Source organism: Spermophilus citellus (genome assembly GCF_964194105.1).
Source record: "Spermophilus citellus genome assembly, chromosome: 4".
In the NCBI taxonomy this organism is placed as follows: Eukaryota; Metazoa; Chordata; class Mammalia; order Rodentia; family Sciuridae; genus Spermophilus; species Spermophilus citellus.
Genome location: NC_138185.1, coordinates 53,934,845 through 53,961,621, shown reverse-complemented (window position 1 = coordinate 53,961,621; position 26,777 = coordinate 53,934,845). Strand labels below are relative to the sequence as shown.

Genomic DNA, 26,777 nt, shown 5'->3' with positions numbered 1-26,777 from the left:
GCCTCAAGCCGCCCAGCAGGGCAGCGAGGATTACTCTGGGCTAGCAGGAGAGAGAGAGAGAGCGAACACGCCGGGGAGTAGCCTTTTATTTGGGGGGACAAGAGATTCAGGGGAGAATTCCATCCAATGAAGGTTGAGGGGGGGCTGCACTCCAAGGTCAGGGTCAGTGATTGGGTCTCCAGGGTCAGTGGTTACGCACACCCCCACACGGATGGGCTCTCTCATCAGGAAAGGGTCGGGATAACTCCGACACAGCCAGAGTGCCTCAGGCCCTTAACGGGAGTCACCCAATCACGTGTCAGAATGGCTCCCCACATATTCCCCCTTTCTATTCTTAACAATGAGGCGGCGGTTCACTCTCTGGAGTCCCCGGATTCTTGATTGGAAGACTCGCCATCCTATAGTTACAATACAAAAGAGAATTAACAGCAAAGAGAATAATCCAATAAGGTACCAAGCGGAGTGCTTAAGAATATTTCCAGGGTTGAATCCATTTAATTCCTTCAATATTTGGTTAGCCAAAGAAGAAGGATCTGAAAAATCAGCTCTATTATTTTGAATGTCTTGGATATGGTGATGAAGTTCCAGAATATCCAAGCTATTATTACTATTTTGCCAAATGCCTAATAAATGGTTTTTAACCTTTTCCCAATCCCAGAGAGAAGCATTGTACTTGGCAGCTGTAACACATACATACTTATAATTAGCATGGCATTTAAGCCTTTCCTTAAATTTTAAGGCTGAAAGTTCATTACTAATGTTAATAACAGTCGCCTCTAAGGCGTTTAACTTAGTCTCAATCCTTTCATCAATATTTACTTGATTACGCAGAGCCTTGGAAGTATTTTGAGCTAAATTATTAAGAAATTTTGCATGCTGAATATTCTGAGACAATGTCAGAGATGCAGAGACAGTTGAGGCAATAAATGAGACCAGTGCTAAGACACCAACAATTATGACTCCAATAGCACATTTAGGTCTTGTTAGCTGGGCATGAATTTGCTGTAAGACTTGTAAACCAGCATCAGCATACCATGGCTCTGAAATATTAGCAGGTAATAAAACAAAAGAGGGCTGATGAAGTGTCAGCACTCCTTTTCCTCCATTATACCTAGAAATACAATTGGTTAGGTTGCACTTATTACAAGTAACAAAATATCTATCATCTATCCATCTAACTTTTACATTTCCAATAATTAAAACATAAGGAGATTGGACACAGGCTCTTAGGCCATAGCAAGATCCCTCTTTACAGTTCTTGCCGACAAATTTTGGTAAAGGTTTATCTGTAAAATGTAAATATTCTGAGGCAGCAATTAAACGCCAAATATCTCTTTGAATGCCTCCTTCACTATAAGTCAAAATATTACTAACAAATCCTGCAGGTGTCATAGCAGAATTTCTTCGTAATTGTCTCTTATCAATTTTTGGAGACCAGTCTAAAATATACCCACTAGCTTTAGACACCTTATGTTGTACAGGAAAGGTATTTACATAATCCATCCATTTAGGAAAGGTGCCAATTTCAATTATAGAACTATTTGGACAGTGGGGTACTGGTGGAGGTTTTGCAGAAATGACTGGCTTGTTATGGGAAAGTCCCATCTTAATTACTGATCTAGTATTAGGTTTTAAGTCTCCATAAATAGAATTATTTGTCAGTCTAGGTTTACCAATCGCTGTCTTTTCTTCAAATGATACTTTTAGACAGCCAGCATGTTTATCATGTGACCAACATAAAGGCAATTGGGCACTGTAGCCAGAATAATTAAATCTAGTCACATGACTGGGAGTAATATGAGTATCTGTAAATCCTCCCATCATGAATGAGTCATTAGTAAATACTGGAATAGATTCTCCAGTCCACACAGCTGGGTGTACCAGGGGTGGATCTGGGAAATATGTCCAATAAGTGTCTACTTGATTCCTTTTTACCTGACAGCCCAGTAGGGCAATTACTGTCGCTACCATCAAGACTGGGGTCCTGTTCTTTCCTAGGCGTCGAAGTATTTGGGAAGCCTGGGTTGTCAGTTTCTTCACATCTTTCCATGAAATCAGCTTCTCGGCTGGTTCAATCTGGTCTTTCTTCATCTTTTTCTGATATCTCCTCCTTCTGGGTTGTGGCTCCTCCGGGTCAATCCTCAGTCGCTTGAGTCTGGGTTCTATTTCCTCCATGTCTGATAGCACGTTCAGGCACCCAGATAGGACGAAAAGCACCTTCTGGAAAAATACAAGCATGCCCTCGGCCCCATGATATTACCGGATCTGGGCCCTTCCACTGACCAGTCTGTAAATCTTTCCACAGAACTCTGCCTAAAGGGCCTGTCACCGAGGGAGACATTTGCCTCTCAGCAGCAGTGTGACCTTCTGTGTCACAGTTTAAAAAATTTAAAACAAATAAGGCATGATTAAGGCTATTTTGGGGAGTCATTATCTTATTCCCCCTTTTTAATTTTTGTAATTGAAGTTTAATAGATAAATGAGCTCGTTCTACAATGGCTTGACCTTGGGGGTTATAAGGAATTCCTGTTTTATGATTAATTTGAAACTCTTGGCAAAATTGTTGAAAAGCAGAGCTTACATAAGCTGGAGCATTATCTGTTTTAATCTGCATAGGACACCCTAAAACGGAAAAAGCTGCTAAGCAATGAGAAATTACATGTTGAGTATTTTCCTTAGTACGTGCTGTGGCAAAAATAAATCTAGAATAAGTGTCCACTATGACATGCACATAACATTGCTTACCAAATTGAGGAATATGAGTTACATCCATTTGCCATATTTGATTTGGTTTTAAACCATGGGGATTTACCCCTGATGGCAGAGATGGAGTGTAAATAACACACTTAGGGCATTGGCTTACAATCTGACGAGCCTGTTCTCTGGTAATACTAAATTTTTTACGTAAGCTAGAAGCATTTTGATGATGCAAGGAATGGGAAGCTAGGGCACAGTCATATGAAGACATCTGTTGACAAAAAGCTACTAATTTATCAATTTTGTCATTACCTGCAATTAGAGGTCCAGGGAGGTTAGTATGGGCTCGGATGTGTCCAATAAAACATGGGTACTTCCTCATTAGCACTGTCTTTTGTAAATTATGAAATAATTCAAATAACTCCTGTGATGAAGTAAACCCAATAACTGAGGTTTCAATATTTTTGGTAATTCTGACTGTATATAAGCTGTCAGAATAGATATTAATAGGCTCATTTGAAAAATAATCTAAGGCCAAAATCAGGGCTTGAAGCTCTGCCCTTTGAGCTGAAGTATAAGAAGTTTGTATTACCTCTGTGTGAACACGGCTGAAGAAACCTGCCTTACCAGAGCTGGAACCATCTGTGAACACCGATAAAGCTCCCTCTATTGGATGGGAAAGTACAATCTTTGGAAAAATAAGTGATGTTAATGATGCAAATTGTACAATCTTATCACGAGGATAATGGCTATCTATCTGCCCAGGAAAATCTGCAAAAGCTATCTGCCATGAGGTAGAAGTTTGAAAAAGCCAATTAGTCTGTTGAACAGAAAATGGAATAATTATGATATCAGGCTCAGATCTAATTAATTGTAAAATCCTAGTCCTACCTTTAATTACTAATTGAGCTATAGAATCATGAAAAGGAATTAATGTTTTTTGAGGGGAGTGAGATAAGTAAATCCATTCAATAACTCCTAATCTTTGCCATATGGCTCCTGTTGGGGTATGCTCAGTTGGAAATATTAATAAATACATTATTTCTTTAGGATCTATTCTAGTAAGCTGTGCATTTTTAATTGCAATTTCCACTTTCCTTAAGGCTGCTTTGGCCTCCAAAGTTAGTTGACGTGGAGAGGTTGGAGAAGGATTTCCTTGTAATATCTGAAATAAAGGACTTAACTCAGAAGTAGTTAACTTTAAGGATGGTCTTAGCCAGTTAATATCTCCTAATAATTTTTGAAAATCATTAAGGGTATGTAACTCCTTAACTCTTATCTGAAGATTTTGAGGACGGATTGTACTCCCTTGAATTATCTGACCTAGATATTGAAAAGGAGATACCTTTGAATTTTTTGAGGAGCTATACTTAAACCCATTGTTGTGAGGTCTCTAACTGAGTAAAAATTTCTGAAAGTACTTCTGAATTAATATGAGCCAATAGTATATCATCCATAAAATGAATAATATATGCATCAGGGAAGTTATTTCTAATGGGATCTATTGCCTGATCAACATATTTTTGACACAGTGTAGGACTATTACGCATTCCCTGAGGAAGAACTTTCCAGCAGTATCTTTTAATAGGTTCCTTAAAATTAACTGCTGGGACAGTGAAAGCAAATTTTTCACAATCTTCAGGATGTAACCTTATAGAGAAAAAACAGTCTTTTAAATTTATTACCATCAAGCTATAATCTAAAGGAATGGCTGTGGGGGAGGGAAGTCCTGGCTGTAATGATCCCATAGGCTGAATTATCTCTCTTAAAAGCCTTGAAAATCATTAGGGGTTTGTACGGAAACTGTGGTTCCGCTCCGGTAAAATTAAAGATGGCGGCCCCCATGGTCGGCATGGAAATTGTTTGTTTTGCTCCGGTAAATCTAAAGATGGCGGCCCCCATGGCCGGCGCGATGACGTCACACTGTGCGACCGTTCCTGGAATTCCCGGGCTCCCGCCAGGAGGAAATGCCGGCGGCGGCGGCGGCGGTGAGAAAGCGGGTTGATCCGCGCCATCTGATTTCTCCGCAATGGGTCGGAGAACATCTTGACAGATTTTATTTGCGTTCTTAAAAGCCAATTGCCTAACAATAAATTCGCTAGCTCCTGGGTCCCCGATGGACCTGTTCGCAGCCTGATATAGTCGGGCTACGAAATCTGAATAAATCTCATTGGCACCTTGTCTGATCTTGGTAAGAACTAAATTGGACTGGTCCTTGGGGACAATTTGTCTCCAGGCACGTTTTGCACAATCAGTTATTTGATTGTACACTACAAAATCATAATTTAGCTGTCTTTCTAAATCAGCGAAATCTTCAGTCCCTAAAAACATCGTTACTGGCGTTTCTATGCCCTGTCTCCTGTTCCTTTCTGCTTGTTCATTACAAAAATCAGTCCAGTAAGTTTTCCAAAGCAAGTAATCTCCCCCGCTCAGACAAGATCTGGCTAAAAAAATCCAATCACTAGGAGGAAGGGGTTGTGAGCAAATATTTTCTATCAGACTCTGAACAAAAGGCGAATTTGGGCCGTACGTTTCACATGCATTTTTCAATTCCTTGATAGTTTTAAAAGGGATTACAGCATGAACTCTAACTTTTTGATCTTGTTCATTAGTTTGCTCAAAAACTGGAAAGAGGTGAAAACCAGTAGTATCCTCTCCCATTTCTTGAGCCTTCTTAATACCTTGCTGAACTGGGGTAAGAAAAGTCATCTTTAATTCAGCACACCTGTTAAATTTGGTCCTTCTAGTAGGTATCGGCCGAATTTTAAAAGCTTGGGCAGTGGTGCTAAATGCAGTCTATTAAAATTTTTCTCTAAGTCCTGAGTTTCTATGTCTAATTCTTCTTCCTCAGACTGTGAGCTGTTATCAGACTCTGTACTATCGCCATTTGGAATTTGGGTTTCTAACTCACGTGGTTGAGAAGAAACCTGAGCCCCACTAGGAGTTTCCTTTGTATTTTCCTCTCCAGGAAGATTGTTTACCACTTTTGGAGGGCTCTCCAAGATTAGAGATGCTTCTTCTTTATCATGCTGTTCTGTACAATCTGTCTGCGGGCTAGCTGGCACAATTCTAACCTTTGTTTTAGCTCCTAGCGCTTTTGTTTTAAAACGGCTCAAAGGAAAGGAAATTAATTTAGCTTCAGGCTGATTTTCCATTTGAATAGACCTAATGGCTCTTTGAATACCTCTCAGAAGGTCTTCTGGTGGCCACGGACTCTGGTCCATGTATTCAAAGAGACAGACTTCTAGGGCTGTCCAAGTTTTCTGTATATTCTCTATACCTCCAGGTATTTCAGTAGAAAGACAAACTCTCTGTAACTTTCTTCCTAATTTCTCCCAAGTAAGTAAATTTGGAGACTCTTGGTCACAAAACCAAGGACAATATTCACCTACAATCTTTAAGAATTGCAATAACTGAGTTTTCTTTATTTGTTTTCCTTTCTGATTAATTATACTGTCTAAAATAGTTAGATACATTTCCTTATCCGAAGAAGTAGAATTTCCCATTTTAAGTAAATTAACGTCTCTTTCCTTCAATATCTCCCGGTACTTTTGTGACCCAAATGTCATTTCTTCCTTTCTCTTATCTTATTTTCTATTTTCCTTATCCTCTTTATTACTTTTGTGACCCAAATGTCACCTCTTCCTTTTCTTTATTCTTTATTCCTTACTTTCTTTTATTTTTTCTTTCCCTTAATCTTTTTAGCGCGCGCTCCCACTCAATCTAACTAATTCAGAATGCCCCACGTTGGGCGCCAATTCTACCACGCGGCCTGCGCAGTGGTTTCATTAATGAGGTTCTGGCATTAAGTTAGTTAGAAGAGATCAAAATAAAACACACAGACAGTACCTTATTTTACATTGCTAGGTCCGAGACGGCTCGCCTCCCTGGTTCCCCGCCTCAAGCCGCCCAGCAGGGCAGCGAGGATTACTCTGGGCTAGCAGGAGAGAGAGAGAGAGCGAACACGCCGGGGAGTAGCCTTTTATTTGGGGGGACAAGAGATTCAGGGGAGAATTCCATCCAATGAAGGTTGAGGGGGGGCTGCACTCCAAGGTCAGGGTCAGTGATTGGGTCTCCAGGGTCAGTGGTTACGCACACCCCCACACGGATGGGCTCTCTCATCAGGAAAGGGTCGGGATAACTCCGACACAGCCAGAGTGCCTCAGGCCCTTAACGGGAGTCACCCAATCACGTGTCAGAATGGCTCCCCACACCCAGCCCCTATATCTCTACTTTTAACTGATATTATTACAGACCCCCAAGGTGGGCTTTAAATTATGTTAATTATGTACACAAATAAAATGTTTCCTAAGTGAATAATTTTTAGAACCGCAAAATCAGGGCCTTTAATCTAATACAAACACTACAATAAGATAATCTTGAAATTAAAAAAATCCACTTTTATTGTTGGGAATCAAGCCCTGAGATGCTTTACCCCTAAGCTACAACCTAGTCCTTTTTTCTCTTTTTTAAAATATTTTTTCAGTTTAGTTGGACACAATACCTTTTTTATTTTTATGTGGTGCTGAGGATCAAACCCAGGGCCGTGCACGTGCCAGGCGAGCACTCTACTACTGAGCCACAACCCCAGCTCTTACCTTTCTTCTTTATCCTAAGCATTTATCTGTCCTTGAGTTTATACCCACCATAGAAACCATGTAATCCAAACTTTGAACACCAAATAAACAAAGTCGTAGTGTCCAGAAGCTGAGGAAGCATGACTTATCCTGCCATTAGGGAGGCCAAGATTCTCCCCCTACCACATGCTACAGGTTCCTGTCATATTCCCCACAGCAATATTTCAAATCAATTTATTTATTTGTATGATATTTACAGATAGGTTTAATTAAAAAGGTCAAAAGATGCTGATTTGTGTGAATCCTAAAGCCTTTAGGAAAAATCTGAAAATGTAAACATTTCACAGATAATGGGGATGCCTACCTACAAACACCATTGTCCTGAACTTCCAACTTGAAAAAATCTGTCCTTACACCTCAGTGCAAATACACCACAATGACAAGCAATTCGGCAGCACAGTGAGTGGCCTTTATTTTTTACCATTTGTAAAAAACTGACATTTAGACTTCAAAATTTATAATACAAAATTATGGGCAGCAGTTTAAAACATTTCAACAATGGTGAGATTCCACTTTGCTGACACAAACAAGGCTATTATTCCATGTTCAAAAAGTAGATTTGTCCCAAGACTGCCTATTAGTAGACATCCACCACCTTGCTCAGGACCCATTTGTGACTGTGTCTTCTTCCATTTCTTCTTCACCATCATCAGTGGGCCCTGAAAAGAAAAAAAAAAAAAAAAAAGCCACGTCAGTTTGAGAGAATGTTTGCGTAGTAGGTGAGTGCCCATTCTGTGGCTACTGTATACCAGGCACTGGACTAGGCACAAAAAGACCTGGAGCAGCCCATTTTTAAGGAGCTTATAGTCCAGGGTCAAACTGTCTTTGGCAGATACTGGAAGGGATGATCGATTTCCAAGGAAAAGGGTCACAAAGGGTCTAACTAAAGTCAAAACTATTGCCTCCCATTGTAGTTGATAGTTCATTTTTTTTGTGAAAACAAAAAGATTATATGCATGTGTTTCATTCTTGCTACTACTATGGGCAAAGAAACTAGATATACTCAAAAAGCATTTGGGCATTCACTACTTGCCAGATCCTGGAATAGTCAATGACTTTACTGTCTCTAAGGGAAATATGGCAACAACAAACCACTTGTTCAACAATATATGGCAGATTTTTTGGTCAATATATTAAAAAAAAAAAAAAAAAAAAAAAGAAAAAGAAAATAATGTTTAAGTCTATTGCTTCTACAGTTGGATCCAAATACCAGATTTCTAGATGTAATACTACAAAAAAGGAATGGCTTCATTAGTCCTACTTGGAAGCCTGGGCCCACTGAGATCTAGCAAATCAAGCAATGGCGCACCATACTCGATGTCTGAACTGTGCTTTTGATTATGCTTATATCCTAAGATAGCCAAGACTCAACTGAAACATCCCAGGGAGGGTTTTGGGGATGGCAGCAAATCAATGCAACAACTCTGACACACTATAGTCACAATACACATTATTTTTTGGCACTGGGGATTAAACCTAGGGGCGCTTCATTACTGAGTCACATCCCTAGTCCTTTTCAAGATAGGGTCTTGCTAAGTTGCTGAGGCTGGTCTCCAACTTGCAATCCTCCTGTCTCACTCAGCCTCTCACCCCTAGTATAATAAGGAGTTTTCTTACTTCCCAATCTGTCATCATCTAAGCTCAAAAGGCTCAACAGATTTCCACCATATATCACACAACCTGCAGCGTCTATGTGGTTCTGTCAGCTCATCAGGCCACATCCTCCCAGAGATGTGAGCCTCATTCACTCTGGCCCTTTCTCAGTTCGAGTGTACCTTTCTACAAGGATTCTGGCAGGGCAGTCTCCTCTGCCTAGAATGTCCTGCTGCCTCTGTCTAGTTCAGCAGTTCTTAAACTTTTAGGGTGAGGACATAAAAAAAACCTTTTGTTTATGTCGATTACATCTGTTGATAGGTATCAGAAATTAAAACAATTTTAAAGAATAGTAATTTATTAAAACAGTAAATCCATTACATGTTTATGTTTGCATTTTTATAGAAATGGTAATTTCTACTACAAAACACTTAGTGACATTATTTAGTATTTTCCCATTATTTCTGCCTTAATAACAGTCAACTAGACTCCTGTATTGACTTCAACAGTGCATCTGTTCTAACACGTTTTCACTCAAGGCTATAAAGAAAATTTAGTCACACAAATACTTAGTAAGAAAGTGTCTCACTGAGTTGCTGAGGCTGATTTTGAACTCATAATCCTCCTGCCTCAGCCTCCTGAATTGCTGGGCTTATAAGTGTGTGCCACAGTGCCTGGCTTCTTTCTTTCCTTGTTTTTAATTTTGAGAATGGTTTTCTTAAGTTTCTCAGGCTGGCCTCAAACCTACAAGTATCTTGTCTTAACCTTCTGAATACTGGTATTACAGGTGTGGACAAGGCCTAACTCTTCCAACAACTTTTAACAGCTTGTACTATTATCATCTCAGATTTAAAGATGAAGGAATATACTTCATATTTGCCCAAGGATAGAGCTGATGAGGCTAAGATTTAAGTCTCAGGCTGTTTGGTTCTAGGACCTGTGTTCCTAACTACTATATTATATGACAGTCATGCTTCGCCTAATGACAAAGATTCTTCTGAGAACTTTATAGCTGGGTGATTTTGTTGTTATGTGAATCAGAATAGCACAAAGAGCATACCTGCAAATCTAGATGGTATCACCTATTGTAATCCATTCTATGATGCATAGCCTATTGCTCCTAGCTTAGAAACCTATACAACATGTTACTGTTCTGAATACTACAGGCAACTTTAATGCAAAGGTAAGTATTTGTGTTACCTATACATAGAAAGGATAAAGTAAAAATACTAAGCATACGAGTTTTCCAGATCTATTATAATATTATGAGACTACTGCTATGTATGCACTATGTCACTGACCAAAACATTATCTGGAGCATGACTATACATATGGGTAAAAGTTCACATAACACCATTCCCTAACCTGATCTGCGCTCTCTTCCAGGTATCTGACCAGACTGCAGCAACCCCTTCAGCCTCTCCACTTCAGCCAGAGTTGATGCATTTGCTATGGCATTCTAGAAGACAAAGGAAAACGGAGATAGACAATTAGTTGCGATAAAGTACCAACCATGCGGAAAACATCTACAGAAACTCACAGTATCTTTTCATATGGAATATTATGTAGCTCTGTGTCAGGGGAAGAATTTTATTGGCATACTGAATCAAAAAGCAAATCATATAAATTTTCAAAATTAGTGAGGAGAAACAGGCCTTCTTCTAAGAGAACGATTGATAATTCTACATATCCTAAAATTTAAGATATCTTTGAAAGCAAAAATAAGGCAAGGGCCTAGGCTGTGGCTTAGTGGTAGAGCACTCGCCTAGCATGTGCGAGTCTCTGGGTTTGATCCTCAGCACCAATTAAAAACAAACAAACAAACAAAAAAACATTAAGGTAAACCCCGGTAACTATTAAGCATATCAAAGAAATTAACTATTTAAAATGACAAACGCATCCTGGGAAAACAAGAAAGATGCTTCCCACTTTGATTGGCTGACGCAATGAATTCAAGTCAAATAATAACTTTTAGGTAGTTTTTCCTCAAATAGGAATATAGCTGGATTCTAACAACTATGGAATCTGCAGCATTCAGAACTTGGTTCACTATACCATGATGTGTCCTAACCACATCTCAGCTCTCTTCAGTTCTAGAATACCAAAACATTATTACCTTGATTGCTTCTACATCTCCTGGAGATGGCCCACCTTTCTTTTTGTCAGTTGGCAAACCAGCACCTGGATTAAAACTTAGGAGGGAAGAACATAATTGTTAAATCCTGCCCAAAGGAAGTTGCTTCTCTTTTACTTTCAAAGGTTTTTGAAAGTAATTCAACCAGTGTAGTATCTTATCTTTGTTAACAAACTGATACAAGAACTCTCTCCTTCAGAAACACCTCCCAATTAATCTTCCTATAGAGAAAACAGGATGTACAAAATTTCACATTAAGACTGCAAACTGAAATATATTCTCTGCTAACCTGTTAATGTATGGACCATTGGTGGCCATAAACCATCAGCACTCAAATTTAATACCACATTAATCAAAGTTTTTGGCTTAATTTTGAAGGAGGCCAACTGCCAGACAGTGTTTCTGAAGGTGAAGTGGAGTTAAGTTGGATATCCGTATCTTACGTTTTGCTTCTCCTGGCAATATCCTTTGCAAGCTGTGCACCCCGTTTGCCCTTGAACATTTTCTCTGCTTCCTGACGCTCCTACAGCAACACCACACACAGAGTTAATGGAAATAGGAATACCACATGCATTTAGATGCATTCCTCAGAAAACATGGAAGCCAACTCTCCTGAAATACTCTGGGCTGGCAAAAATACCAAAGAGCCAATTTCATATGAAAAGAAGATAGTGGTCTTGCCTTCTCTGGTGAAGCTCCCTGAAGAAAGTTCCCTCCCCTCCTTTCAAGGAGGGACCCCAAAGAACCAGGAAAGGGGAGGAAAGCAAAAACAGAACCACTTCCAATAAGGGGTAAGTCATGCTAATAGTTGCTCAAAAATAGATCAAAATCTTCAGTGGGAATGTATTTAAGCAGATACTCAATGCCGTGGTTCTAACATTTTGCCAAATATGGAACAGCAAATGTTAGACAAGAGTGTTAATTTAAAATCCTGCCACGAGGAAAAAAAAAATCTGACTTAACATTTTCTTTCCCGTATTTTAAACTGCAAACTAATGGCAAATTGTACTCAATTAGGAAATTTAAAAAGTTAGTAACAAAAGTATAAAGAAAAGCATAAAACTCTAAAATGACCTACGATCAAAGAATACTTACTTTTAGTTTTACTTTCTGAAAATCCAGCACTCTGACTTGTGGGACTTTATAAATCACATACAGTCTATAATGCTTCTTATTTGTTACAGGATTTCTTAGAATGCTACAAGAAAAAGAACAACACAATACCAATCTTGTTCATAGGCTAGCATTTAAGAGATCCATTTGAACAGTGTAATAAATCTATAAATTAAGGACAAAAAATTCTTTACATTAAGGAAATATCTTATCTATCTATTTATCTATATTTTTTTGGCAGGGAGTACCGGGGATTGAACTCAGGGACACTCAACCACTGAGCCACATCCCCAGTCCTATTTTGTATTTTATTTAGAGACAGGGTCTGAGTTGCTTAGCACCTCATTTTTGTTTGTTTGTTTTAAACATTTATTTTTTAGTTATAGTTGGCTACAATATCTTTTTTTTTTTTTTTTTTTTAATTTTTATGTGGTGCTGAGGATTGAACCCAGTGCCTCACACATGCTAGGGGAGCACGCTAGGTGAGCGCTCTACTTCTGAGCCACAACCCCAGGCCCCTATATTTGTTTTTAAAAGCTACTTTCTACTGACTGACTGTTTTAGGGTCAAATGTAATTTTAAGTACTTCATTAGTTTTGTTAACACAACAAATAATTTCCGTACCTTAGATAAGTCAATGATTTAAGAGACGCCAAAGGGTCCAGATCACCCTGTAAAAATAAGGAGCACACATAAGAACACTGATACCATATGCTGTCTATTTTGATATTTTGAAGAAAGTATCCATATTGTCTTTTATTTCTTACTACCCCAGCACCTATCCCAATACTAGTACATCTCAAATGTTTAAATACTTATAATTTGAGCTTTGTAAAATCTTGGCATTAACTCTGTCAACAGCAGCAGACATACACTGAAAAGAAAGCAATGCTAAAGCTGATGCAACTTTGGAGCAAGCTATTTACCCAGGGAATCTCAATCCAGAATCTTGGTGTAATGTGGTCTTTTTTGGCAAGTACCTCCCCGAAGTGCCTGGGAACAACATATTGTCTTTGCAAAAAGGCACCTTTATTCTAGGCTTCCCCAAATCTCTTCAAATAATTTTTCACAAATTGAACAGAATAATTAAAAACAAAGAAAACCCCCCACCAAATTATGGGAAGAAGGCAGGATGGTTTTTTAATCTGTCCAAATTGTCCCATAAACCACAGTTGAATGAGGATAGAAAAACCAAAAACTTATTGTCAATAGTGACAACTAAAGTAGATGAGAAGATATTTCCCATGAACCCTACAATGGAAATAAGTATGGACAACTTGAAAGCTTCAAGACTTGCATGTGGGCTGGGTTGTGGCTCAGTGGTAGAGCACTTGCCTCTCATGCATGATACCCTGGGTTCGATCCTCAGCACCACATAAAAATAAATAAATAAAAATAAAGATTAAAAAAAAAAAAAAAAGACTTGCACAGTGAAACCATTTGTGTAGAAAGAAGCAGAGGGAAGGCAGAGGCATCTCTTATACTGGATAGGTACTTAGTTTGAGAACAACAGTCCAAGGATCTGAACATTCTAATAGTGAGTACAAGTCTATGAGAAGGTCTAATGGATTACAGCAATCTAGGCCCTCTCTCTAAACACTAACCAAAAATTGTTTCCTTTCCAGAACAAAGCCTTACACTAAGGAAAAAACTGCTAAAAACAGATCAAAATTTAGTAAACAGGGCTGCCAAGAGGGACAGTGAAAAGAAGTACTGATAAAAACAGGAAAGTGCTTACTTTTGTAGCACATATACGATAACTGGAAGGATATAGGGATTAGCATAGTCCGGTCAAGAATGATATGCAAAATCTGGAAGAGGTCCATATTAAAACAAGGAACCAACTTCCAAAAGCAACAAGGGAACAGAGCCACTTTTCAAAAAAGGAATCATTCATCTTTACTTCACAAACACCACCAGGGGGACCTCTTGAGCTTGATACTGGCATAGCACCACAGATATCCAAAAAGAAATACAAAATGAGGTTTGTTACACATATACAATAAAACACAATGATGATGTATTAATAAGTTTTAAAAAGACTAAATACATAAGAAGTTATGGAATTGCTGAAATGTTTTAGGTCACTATACTGTATTGTTTGGGAAGGTACATGTAAAACCAAGACTGACAGAAATCCAGGCAGGTAGTCAAATCCTCTATCACTGATGTGAGACTTGAACACACCTTTTTCTGTAACTCATAGGAACGGGTTTTTTATCTTTGCAATAAACTTCAAATACAACTATAACTTCTCAAATAGCATTTGCTATGAACATGCATTCTGGGCTAAGTACTTCAAATTTTGGAAAGCACACGACCTCAAGCCAGTCCATTCCTACTATTGGAGTTAAATACCCCTTTGAAAACCTGAAAGATGCTATGAATACCTCTGACACTGTCCACCAGGAATAGAACATACAGTTCATTCTAAACAATAAGGAAAATAGAGAAGGCAGACAAAATCTTAGTAATCCAAAATCAAACTATGTAATATGAATTTAAACATTCAGTGTTAATGTGGAAAATTCAGGTTACAAAACAGGATAACTCAATATGAACTCAATTTTGTTAAAAATTAAACATGTAGAACAGATTTTTTAAAAATTATTCTATGTGATATTAGAGACTGAACCCCTGGTGTTCTACCACTGAGCTATATCCCCAGACCATTTCACTTAAAAAGGGCCCAAATCATTGTTATCTATATAGTAAAACTGAAAATTTGCCTGTTATCTCATAACGAAATCAGTTGCAGGTGGATTGTTCATCTAATTTGAAGAGCAAAGCAATAAAGTTTCTAGGATAGAATCATTAACAAAATTTAATGCATGTCAGATATGCAATTTAAAATTTTCTAGTACCTACATTAAAATAGAAAAACAGGAGAGACTAATTAATAATATATTATTTTACCTATTATCCAAAATACTATCATTTCAACATCAGTATTAAAACCTACTAAGTTTATGTTTTCTTTTTTGGTACTGTGTTTTGAAACCTGGCATGTATTTTATAGTTCTGCACATCTCAATTCGAAGTATCCACTTGTAGCTACTGGTACCACACCGAACATTGCAATTCTAGAAAACAATGTAGGTGTTTCTTTATAATCTGGGGAGAAGAAAGGGAAGCTTTAACAGAACATTGGAAGTACTAACAAAAAAGAACTTTGGAAGTACTAACAATAAAATTGACATAAGAACATTGAAAATACTGGGGCTGGGGTGTGGCTCAGCGGTAGAGTGCTTGCCTGGCATGCGCAAGGCCCTGGGTTCGATCCTCAACACCACATAAAAATAAATAAACAAAATAAAGGTTAAAAAAAATAAAAAGACCATTGGAAGTACTAACAATAAAAATTGACATATGAGACTACACTCAATTAGGAACTTTTTTTTCCATCAGGATACCTTAACCAAGTCAAAAGGAAAGCCAGGATAGGAAAAGGTATTTGCAACATTTATAGCCCAGGAAGTTTGCCTAGCATGTATGAGGCTCTGGGTTTACTCCCTAGAACAGTAACAACAAAAAGGTACCATATAAAAATAAAATAATCCAAAAGGTCCAGATTCTGAAATAATTAAGAAAAAGATACAGGGGGGGGGGAAAAAAAAGACTACGAAATAAATTTTTTTTTTTTTGCATGTAGTGTAAAAGAAACTTGTAATACCTTTAACCCTGCCCCTAAATACCTTTTCCCCCTGTTCAACTTACCAATTCCACAAGACTATTGTTGGTGAGAATGAGTTCTGTCAGACAGGGCAGAGCCTGATCAAGTCCCTCACCTATACGGCTAAAATAAAAACAGAAAGTCTCTTATTAAAAGTGAAAATTAACAAACTAATAATTTCATCCCTGTCGTTGCTCAGGGGATCTCAGACCTCAAAGTTTGAACAACCTTAGAAATCCTTCCATCATACCCTATCTCACAAAAGAGAAATGAAGCACAAAGAGGAAGCCCTGTCTGAGGTCACAAGACCAGTGACAGGAGTGGGATGATTTTAGAACCTAAGTCCCCCAATCCCTCTTTCCAACGCCATACTGTCCAGAAGAACCTAAAAAGGGTGAGAATTCCAGGTAGAATAAACTATTGCTTCATAATTACTTTTTGGTTCAGGAAGCACGGACATACTAGTGACTGTATTCACAGCTCAGGTACAAGACATAACCATGCCACAAGGGAATGGTTAACCCATGAGAACTATTTCTAGCTTCAAAAACAACAACTCACGACTTTGTACTACTTTATAAAAACATATTCTTTCCCAATAAAATTTGCATAAAGCTGATGAAGGGAGGATCAAAAAAGATCTCATTTTAATGAGTTTTATTTTAGAAATTGGTTGTAAAGAAAAACAAATAGTAGAAAGTAAGAGGTACAGATGATTAATGAAAAATAACTGGATTTTGTATATCCTTTTAAATATGATTGCTCTGCTTTAGAAACTAAAACATGTGTAAAGCAGTATGTTGGAAGATTACAAATATACAAACATATAAGATTTCTGAATAGGTACACATAATCTAGATCACTGCCAAAGTAATCTCTGGATCTCAATGGGAAAAAGTGTTACTGTTTTTTTTTTTTTGTTAGGAAGAAACATGTAGGTTTAACTGGCAGTATGTATGACAATTTCTTCCAGGCACACCAAAACATTTACTCTAAAGGGGAAAAAAAATATATCACTCTCTTAGCAGACACTTACCATATTCTGTTGTTGTTCACTAATAATGTCTTCAGTCTTCTTAGCAAAGGAAAACCATCCAACTTCCGGATCTCATTGTCAGAAAAATCAATAGCATCAAACTGGTCTAAGGTAGCACCTAGATTTTCAATGACTGGAATTTTATATCCTAAAAATGGAGGGGGGAGAAACCACATAAGAGGTTATTAATGTAATGTGATTTGAAAGTTCATTAAAACAGTATCAGTATTTCATGGTAATTGCCTCAAAACTTTCATTTATTCAGGAAATAGTTACCTATCCCCTATGCCATGTCAAACACTCTGCAAGGTACTGAAGATAAATGAGGTAAAGTCACAAGCCCCCAGTGCCCTGAAGCTTATGGTCTGGAAGTGGACTTGAAAATGCTGAGAACAAGGACAAGACTAAGGATGATGGGGCTATTCACCCTGGGTAGTCTTGGTAACTAATGTTTATAAGAACATTTACAAGATATTTCACTGTTCTTAGGCTTTGGAGCTAATTAAGCAGTGTAAGAAAAACTGACACTTGCTAATTATCAATGCCCAAGCCTTATTCAGAATTTGGGAAGAACAGTTCTCAATCTCTTGCATTCCCACAGGCCATATTCATAGAACTCATCCACACATCCTCATGATATCATGGCAGCTTTGCCTTCACCTCCAATTCTGAGTTCAAAGTCAACATTTTATACACAACTGGTAAACCACAGTGTGAACAAATTCAACTGATTTGTGTAATTTGGGCATAATTACTGAACTAGGTGCTAAATGAAGAAACACAAACCAGGTTAAAGTACAGAGTCGGGAGCCGTAAAGGCTATATCAAAGTAAGCACTGCATCCAAATAATACTGCAAGCGGTTCAAATAGTGCCAAGAGTAAAAGTGATGAGATTCTCTTGAATCTGGCCTTTTTTGGAGAAACTTAATTTCTCTTTCTTGGTCCTGGGAATTGAATCACGGAACCCCACACACACTCAGTCTAAGTTTCTAAAGGTCTCATTAAGTTGCCAAGACTGGCACTAAACTTGCTACCCTCCTGTCTCAGTCTCCCAAGTGTCTGGGATTACGGATGTTTGCCACCATGCCCACTGAGAAATTTAAATTTCAATAAAATAAAAAGAACTGGGATTTCCTAACGGTCAGCAAGGAATATTAGCACAAAGCAGAGGTGGCAGCAGTGGCACTCTGACCTTGGTGTCTCAGACTGTGATCACACATTATTTTACCCGGGAGAATTTGGTCTTTACAACTTTCCAGAGTCTCTGGTATTACAGGCTTGAGCCAAGGCGCTCTTTACACCCTTTCTAAGACCGTATCCTAAAAAACTAACAAGTAGCTATCTGCACTCCCGTTTTTTTTTTTAAACTTGTAACCAAACTTTCTTCCTCCTCCAAATGTCATTAACATATCTAATCCACAATATCTATTTTACTAAGAACCAACATTGTCACCCTGCTCTAGTTATAACTATTAATGAGCCTATTTTCCTGGATCTAAAACAGCTCAAACTGCGGCACACCTGGGCCAGGCAAGGCCTAACAGAGTACGGATCAGGAAGTAATTAAGACGGTCAAGCCTGTGAGTAGGAGCGGGACCACATAAGACTCTGAGCAGCCTAAAGGCAAGATCGTTGGGCAACAACGGCAAGAGGCAACCCCGACTGGGAGTCCACACTGCAGGCTCGCGGGCCAAGCTCCAGCCACCGCGCACGCGGCCGGGCGCGGACCTCAAGGCCACGCGCTGAGGCCCGGGAGAGCCCTTCCGCTGATCCCGACTCACCCCGGAGGTCCAGCTCGCGGTCCCGTACAGCATTGGTGTACTGCGCCGCTTGCTCGATCAGCTCCGCCGTCAGCTTCACCATCCTGCCGTCTCCCGCTCCTTTTCCGCCGCCGCCCGCCCGCAGCCGCCTGCCAGCGAGAAGTCCCAGTGTGCTCCGCGCTCCGCCGCCAGGCAGCACCAGTCGCAGCCGTCGCGTGCGCGTGTAGCTCGACCGCCAGGCCGAAGCAATCGAAAGAACCACATCCACCCTGGGCCCAGCCTCAAAGCACCAGGCGGCCAGGGTCTTGGCGCGAGTGTTGAGAACGTCTCTGTTTTGGGGTTCTTTGCTGGGGCATGTTTGGCGTCTGGAGAGTTCCTGATATGTAGCATTTGTGGCCAAAAGTTAAGCAAAAAGTGCAAACACCCAAGTGGAGTTTTCTTACACATCACTGCAGCTTGAGGTGGGAGGGAAAGCTGACTGTCCTCTCTCCAACCGGGAGAAGCGAGGACCCGTAGGAATTAGCGAATGGTCCCGGACTTCAAATTCCTGTCCTGGGCTTAGGTTGTGGATCTCTGGCTGCAACGTGAGGACCGCGGCCAGGTCACACATTTCGAGCAGCTGCTGGGACCGCCCCACCGCCCCGCACATCCGAGCTGGCACCCGCGACGCTCGGGTTTGCCGAGAGACTTGCGATCTGTAGACATTTAAACATCCACACTGAAGAAGGACACACAGCAAAGTGTGCGCGACAGAAGTCGACCACGTGACGAAGCACACACCTACGTTGTCGCCAGGAGGGTCCAACACACACACACACACACACACACACACACACACACACACACAATTCTACACTATTCTGAAAGCCTTATCTGTTCCCAAAGGCAACCGTGAACCAACACCACATATTAGTTTCATTTGCTTTTACTATAAATAGAATCATGAAGTATGTTTTTATTTGTCCGTTTTGTTTTGCCTGTTTCTTTGAGTATTATGTCTGGAATCCACCTGAATCGCATACACAGAAGGCTGGTTTTATTTCACTGCTGTAAAGAATATTTATTGTAATGTAATTTAACCATTCTTCTGTTGATGGACATTAGTGTTGTTTCCAATTTCGTGTTTTCTGAATAATGCTGCTGTGAATTTTCTGGTACATGGATCTGATGCACTTGTGCATGAGTTTCTCCTCCCATGGAATTGCTGGGACATAGTGTATGGTAGCCCCAGAAGGTAAAGCCTAACAGTTAGATGCTAAAAGGCTAAAATAATTTACACATTCTACTGACATCAGAGAATTTATGGCTTCCATCCTCAGCCTCCTTGGCATTCCCAGTCTATAATTTTAGTGATGTTGGCTGCATAGAAGTATAGTACTATTGCTTTAGTTTGCTTTTCTTTAATATCTACTGAAGGCTGAGAACCCTCATGTATGTTCTGATACAGTCTTTTATCGGGTGCCCATAAAAGATTGTGAATTTTTAAAATATTTTAGATATGAACACAGTAGTGGGGCTGGGGATGTGGCTCAAGCGTAGAGCGCTTGCCTGGCATGCGTGTGGCCCGGGTTCGACCCTCAGCACCACATACCAACAAAGATGTCGTGTCCGCCTAGAACTAGAAAATAAATATTAAAAAAATTCTCTCTCTCTCTCTCTTTCTCTCTCTCTCTCTCCTCTCTCACTCTCTCTTAAAAAAAAAAAAAAAAAGAACACACTCAGTGGCTTGCCTTTTCTCCCAATGATATTTTATGATTAGAAGTGCTAAGAGCCACAGCCAAGTAAAATGATGCATGGCATTTTTGGTTGAAAGGCGATGCCAGCTAGCCATTGAGATGATATGATTATGTTAAGATCTGCATTCATATGGATATTGGACTCCTGCTATCCACCTCGGCCTGCTACGGGACTCCTGGAGAGTTCCCATTGGCTGGGGAAGTGTGGTAGGAGGGAATTCCGAGGAGGGACTTCCTGTTGGGGTCTGGGAGAAAGCCGCTGGGTGGGTCAGCAATGGTCCTGGGAACATATGGGGCATTGGCGTCAGTTTCAAAAATAAAGTTTGTTCCTGCTTGAGTGGCTCGTGATTTTGTGCCCAGCCAGACTCCGGCACCTCATTGATACCACAGTTAAGAACTTTCTCTTTTTAAATGTTTATTGTTATTTAGTGAAGTCTATTTAGATGTTTTACCTTTTTTTCTTCCTATTTGGATATCTTTTTATTTATTTATTTTTCTTGTAGGATCTTTATTAGCCTTTTGGATGCGAGTCCATAAGAGTCCTTATGAGATATGTGAATAGTGAATAACCTCCCTAGTCTATGGCTTATCTTTTCATTTTTAATTGTGAATATTAGGTGCTAATTTTAATAGATTTATGAACTTTTCCCTATAAGGCTAATTTGGGGGGTGGGGTGGTACCAGGAATAGATAGATCCCAATGGAGCTTAACTATTGAGCCACATCCCTAGCCATTTTTTATTTATGAGACAGGTTCTTGCTGAGTTGCTTAGGGCCTTCCTAAGTTGCTGAGGCTGGCTTTGTTTTTATTTTATTTTAAAATTTCTTCTAACTAGTTATACATGACAGTAGAATGCATTTTGACACATTGTACACAAATCGAGCACAACTTCTTTCTCTGACTGAACATGGTGCAGAGTCACACCAGTAGTGTAATTATAAATGTATTTAGGGTAATAATGTCCATCTCAATCCCAATCCTACACCCCCTCCCCTCCCTTAAATCCCCTCTGCATAATCCAAAGTTTCTTCATTCTTCCCTACCCCCTCCTCAATTATGGATTAGCATCCACTTATCAGAGAAGACATTTGGCCTTTGGTTTTTTGGGTTTGGCTTATTTCAGCTTAGCATGATATTCTCCAGCTCCATCCATTTACCTGGAAATGCCATAATTTCATTCTTCTTTAAGGCTGAGTAATATTTCATTGTGTATATTTACCACATTTTCTTTATCCACTTACCTGTTGAAGGGCATCTAGGTTGGTTCCATAGTTTAGCTACAGTGTGTGGTCTGGCTTTGAATGAGTAATTCTCCTGCCTCAGTCTCTTGAGCCACTGGAATTACAGGTGTGTGCCACTGCTCTCAGTTATATATGACTAAATTTGTTTGTTTAAGTTTTGTTTGTGAGGCTGGGTATTGAAACCAGGGCCTGGCACATGCTAGGAATGTCACATGCTCTACCACTGAGCTATAGCTCCAGCTCCTACCAATTGTTTTTTAATGGTCTTTAAGAATTCTTTGGCTATCTTCAAATTGTGAATATTTTCTTCAAAAAGCTTTATTGTTTCAATTTTAACATTCCAATCTGCAGTCAGCCTGGATCAATTTTGTGTACACTCCAACGTAGGGATCAAGGTATGTTTTTTTCCAATATTGGTATTCAGTTGATCCAGTACCATTTACAGAAAAGACCATCCTTCCATCACTGTTCTGTGATGTCATAAATTAGTTGTGCAAACATAACATTCTGCCTCTGGATGCTTTGTTCTTGGTGTTCAATCAACTGTCCTTGCATAATATCATAGTTTTATTTTATTTTATTTTTTGGACTGGGGATTGAACTCAGGGGCACTCAACCACTGAGCCACATCCCCTGTCCTATTTTGTATTTTATTTAGAGACAAGGTCTCACTGAGTTGCTTAGTGCCTTGCATTGCTGAGGTTGACTTTGAACTTGCAATCCTCCTTTCTCAGCCTCCTGAGCTGCTGGGATTACAGACGTGCACCACTGTGTCTGGCTAATATCATAGTTTTATAATATAAACTCTATATTTTAAAAATTGGAGACTTTTATGATTTTGTATCATGACATTATATTCATCTCCAAAGTCTCCCACTTTTTCAGAGATTACCTTGGTTGTTATTGCCCTTTGCATTTTAATATAAAATGTAGATACATCTTATATCTAAAAAGGAATGCCTGTTTTAATTTATATTGTACTGGATCCACAGACAAATTAGGACAGAATTCATAACTTTACAATATTGAGTATGCCAATTCATGTACATAGTAAGACCCTACATTTATTTAAGTCCTTTTTAATTTCAGAAGTGTTTTATAGTTTTTGGATAGAAACCTTTTATGTCTTTGACAAAATTTAGTTTATTATTTGATATGCTTTCTTTTTCAAAGAGAGAGAGAAAGAGAGAGAGAGAATTTTTTTAATATTTATTTTTTAGTTTTTGGTGGACACAACATCTTTATTTTTATGTGGTGCTGAGGATTGAACCCAGGGCCCCTGCGCATGCTAGGCGAGCGCGCTACCGCTTGAGCCACATTCCCAGCCCTGATAGATTTTTTAAAATAAATATTTATTTTTTAGTTGTATTTGGGCACAGCACAATATCTTTATTTTATTATTTATTTTTACGTAGTGCTGAAGACCAAACCCAGGGTCCCGCACATGCTAGGTGAGTGCTCTACCGCTGAGCCACAACTCCAGCCCCTATTTGATAGTTTTTGATGCTATTGTATTAGTATCTTTTGTTTTGAGGATTGAACTCAGGGTGCTTTATCACTGGGCTACATCCCCTATCCTTTTTTTTTTCTTTTTTTGAGACAGGGTCTCACTGAGTTTCTGAAGGTCTTGTTAAGCTGCCCAGGCTGCCTTAAACTTTTGATCCTCCTGCCTCAGCCTCCCAAGTCACTGGGATTATAGGTGTGTGCCACCAATGCCTGGTTTGTAAAAATCTTCTGTTTAAAAATTTCAGTTCTAGCGTTTGTTTCTATATAACAAATTGCAGTTGGTTTTTGTATTTTGGCATCGTATCCAGCAATCTTGTGAAAATCACTTATTAATTCAAATAATTTGTAGCCATTCTTTTGTTTTTGGTACCTGGGATTGAACCCAGGCGGTGCTTAACCCCTGAGCAATATCCCAGCCCTTTTTTATTTTTCATTTTGAGACAGGGTCTTGCTAAATTGCTCAGGGCCTCATTAAGTTGCCGAGGTTGGGTTTGAATTAGTGATCCTCCCGCCTCAGCCTCTGAGCTGCTGGGATTATAGGCATGGGCCACCATGCCCAGCCATTCTTTTGGATCTTAGATAACTATGCCATTTGAGAATACTGATAGTTGAAACATCACATGAGCCCCAATAATAATTTTATGTGTCAATTTAAAAAGGAGTAATGACAGTTTTGTTTCTTCCTTTCCACTTCTTTTTTTTTTAAAGAGAGAGAGAGAGAGAGAATTTTTAATATTTATTTATTTATTTTTTAAAAAGAGAGAGAGAGAGAAAGAGAGAGAGAGAGAGAGAATTTTTTAATATTTATTTTTTAGTTCTCGGCGGACACAACATCTTTGTTTGTATGTGGTGCTGAGGATCGAACCCGGGCCGCACGCATGCCAGGCGAGCGCGCTACCGCTTGAGCCACATCCCCAGCCCTCCTTTCCACTTCTTATACTGATAATTTTTACCTTGTTCACTGTCTTCTTCAGCACAATATTTGAAAAGTGGTGCTAGTGAACATCCCTTAGAAGGTGTCATTTCATAGCCAAAGAGGAAAGACCCTAATCAAGTGGTCAAAGTTTATGTCACCAGCAGTGAGACACATCAAAATCATGTAGCAACTGCTAGAATGAAATGAGAAAAACATAGAGTCACTACTATGCAATCCCTGTCAAAGACATATGACCTGAATAGAGACATGAGGAAACTTCAGACAAATACAGACTGAAGGTCTGTAGTCTTTAGGAGGTTCAGGGTCATGAGAGTTCAAGAAAGAAACTCTTCCAGACTGAACATTAAAGAGACATTATGACTAAATGCAGAGTGTGATTATAAGGTGGATCCTTTTGCTAAGTGCATCTTTGGGCCCAACTAGAAGGAGTAGAATCTAGTTAGAGGGTTAGATGGTAGAAACAACATTAATTTCCCCATTCTGATGACTATGTAGGAAATATATTTATGGGAAATACTGGTGTTTGGGGGAAGTCATAGGGTATCGTTTCAGAAGCTTGCTCTCAAGTTTTTCAGGAACATTTTTAAAAATCATATTTGCAACTTTTCTATACTTTTGCATTGTGTTTCAAAATAAAGTGAAAATAAGCCAAACTTCACTTAATTGCAGAGAGGGCCACCAGGTGGAGGCCTTGGGCCAGAGAGCTGATTTACTTGGCCCTTCTGCTGGGTTAAAGAAAGCAAGGCAAGGAGGGAGAGTATTCTTCACTTTGATAAGGACAGAAATCAAACCACAGGCAGTTTACTTCATTTTAGAGTATCTCTATGAAGTTGGAAACAACTTTGTTTTTTGATTCCATTTCTTTTGGCCAGATTTCTCAACTTCAGCACTACTGTCATTTTGGGCTGCACAATTCTTTGTTGTGGGGCTGTCCTGTGAATGCAGGATGTTTAGTAACATCCCTGGCCTCAATGTGTTACATTCCTCCAGTTGTTAAAAATGTTTGCAGACATTGCTAAAGCTTCCCTGGAAGACAAAATTCACTCCTGATTGAGAACTACTGACTTTCGCAATAATATATTCTTTGTTTTGGGCAAGATGCCTTCCAACCCCGTTACCAAAGTTCAAGGACACTCCAATCCTGGATACATTTAGACCTTGTTTCTCTTTAATTTTTTAAAATTCTGTTCACTCACTTTCCCATTATAGGTGCATATTCTGTAAAAAGTGCAGTTATCTCCAGTCCTTTAAAGATAGGATATGACGTCAGCAATAGCCTGGGAGGGATGGGAAGTGCGTTGCTAGAAAATTGGGATAAATTCTGAAAAATGTCACTTCCTGGAGATAATGCTAGTTTAAAAAGTTCATTGTGGCTGGGCGTGGTGGTGTATGCCTGTAATCCCAGTGGCTCAGGAGGCTGAGGCAGGAGGATTGTGAGTTCAAAGCCAGCCTCAGTAACAGTGAGGTGCTAAGCAACTCAGTGAGACCCAGTCTCTAAATAAAATATAAAAAAAGGCTGGGGATGTTGCCATTGGTCGAGTTCTCATGAGTTCAATCCCTGGTACAAAAGAAAAAAAAAGCATTGTGGCTGTGTTTGGTCAGTTGTAGAGTGATACCTCTCCTGGAGACAGCAAACCTTCTTCCTGGGTACAGGGATGGCAGCAACTTTGCCAGTGGGTGGCCCAAGGCAAGTCACTTCACCTCTGTGAGCCAGTGTCCTCATCTGTGAAATGACAAATTGAGTAGATGACTCAAGATCCTGCCCCAGCTAAATTTTGATAATCCTCACCTTGAAGTTGGACCATTTGTGAACAGGCATCAAGTTAGGCTATTTTAATGAGGTGGCATTTAGTCATTAGGACTTTGTCCCTAGCTTCTCAACTCTCCCCTCAGGAAGTCAGGCCTGGCCACTGCAATGAGGGCAGGTGCTACTGAGCCTGCCTGGTTGGTATCTTGTAGTTGGTATCCTTTGGGAGATAGAAAGGGAGTATTTTTTTTTTTTTTTTTTTTTTTTTTGTGGTACTGGGGATTGAAGCCAGGGCCTTGTGCATGTGAGGCAAGCACTCTACCAACTGAGCTATATCCCCAGCCTGGGAATATTTTTTTTATGATTCATCAAATCATAAGAGTATAAGTTCTCAGTGGACCCAGATTTCAATTCCAGGCCTTAGTGGCTCAAATGGTGCCCTGCATCAGGGATATTTAGCAAGTTGCTAGTTTTAATTCAGTATCAGTCTCATGGGAGAGAATGGAATCCTATGGACATTTTCCCAGTACTGGCTATGGTATCCCAAATGCACTCATTCACTCTATTGTTTCATGGTGTCAACTTTGGTCAATTTGTGATTCTGGTGGACATCTCTCAGATTGTGTGGCCTTTCTGAGAGGGGAACAATGCTCCTTGCTCTGGCACAGTGCTCTCTGCAGCCACATTCTACTGCATAAGGCTATCCTTGTGGCCACCACTGATGTACTGGTGAAGACCAATATAAAACAGGCTAACTAGAGTCTTGTCCTGGGGGAAAACAGCCAAAAAGCAGACCCAGAGTTTGTTCAAGGAACTGAACTGTGTGAGTTTTACTTGGAAGCTGGATAATGATCTTGTCATTTGTCCCATCAAATGGAGAAGCAGGTTATGGAGAGAGAGGGAAGGGCACTGCTGCAGTACCAACAGGGTCCAGGTGACATTCAGTGCTGGTTCAGAGTTCCCAG

At 39.6% G+C, this 26,777-nt stretch overlaps 1 protein-coding gene across 1 annotated transcript; it reads right to left on the bottom strand.

The window, feature by feature from the left end:
* Positions 1 to 7,721: 7,721 nt before the first annotated feature.
* SNRPA1 (small nuclear ribonucleoprotein polypeptide A') lies at positions 7,722 to 18,831 on the bottom strand. The gene is made up of 9 exons (XM_081290471.1): positions 18,666 to 18,831; positions 16,884 to 17,031; positions 15,892 to 15,970; positions 12,799 to 12,845; positions 12,157 to 12,259; positions 11,505 to 11,584; positions 11,044 to 11,119; positions 10,293 to 10,386; positions 7,722 to 7,993 (listed from the first exon to the last, which is right to left on the bottom strand). Exons 1-9 carry the CDS (start codon positions 18,745 to 18,747, stop codon positions 7,935 to 7,937), a joined length of 768 nt encoding a protein of 255 aa, XP_081146597.1. The 5' UTR covers positions 18,748 to 18,831; the 3' UTR covers positions 7,722 to 7,934.
* Positions 18,832 to 26,777: the final 7,946 nt, after the last annotated feature.

Bases quoted from the DNA above. Each gene is read 5' to 3' on its own strand.
- SNRPA1 (XM_081290471.1), bottom strand. From the start codon at position 18,747: ATGGTGAAGCTGACGGCGGAGCTGATCGAGCAAGCGGCGCAGTACACC. The intron at 15,971-16,883 runs GTAAGTGTCTGC...TTTTTATTTTAG, and splicing joins GTGAACAACAACAGAATATG to CCGTATAGGTGAGGGACTTG. The intron at 12,846-15,891 runs GTAAGTTGAACA...TTATTTTTACAG, and splicing joins ACAATAGTCTTGTGGAATTG to GGTGATCTGGACCCTTTGGC.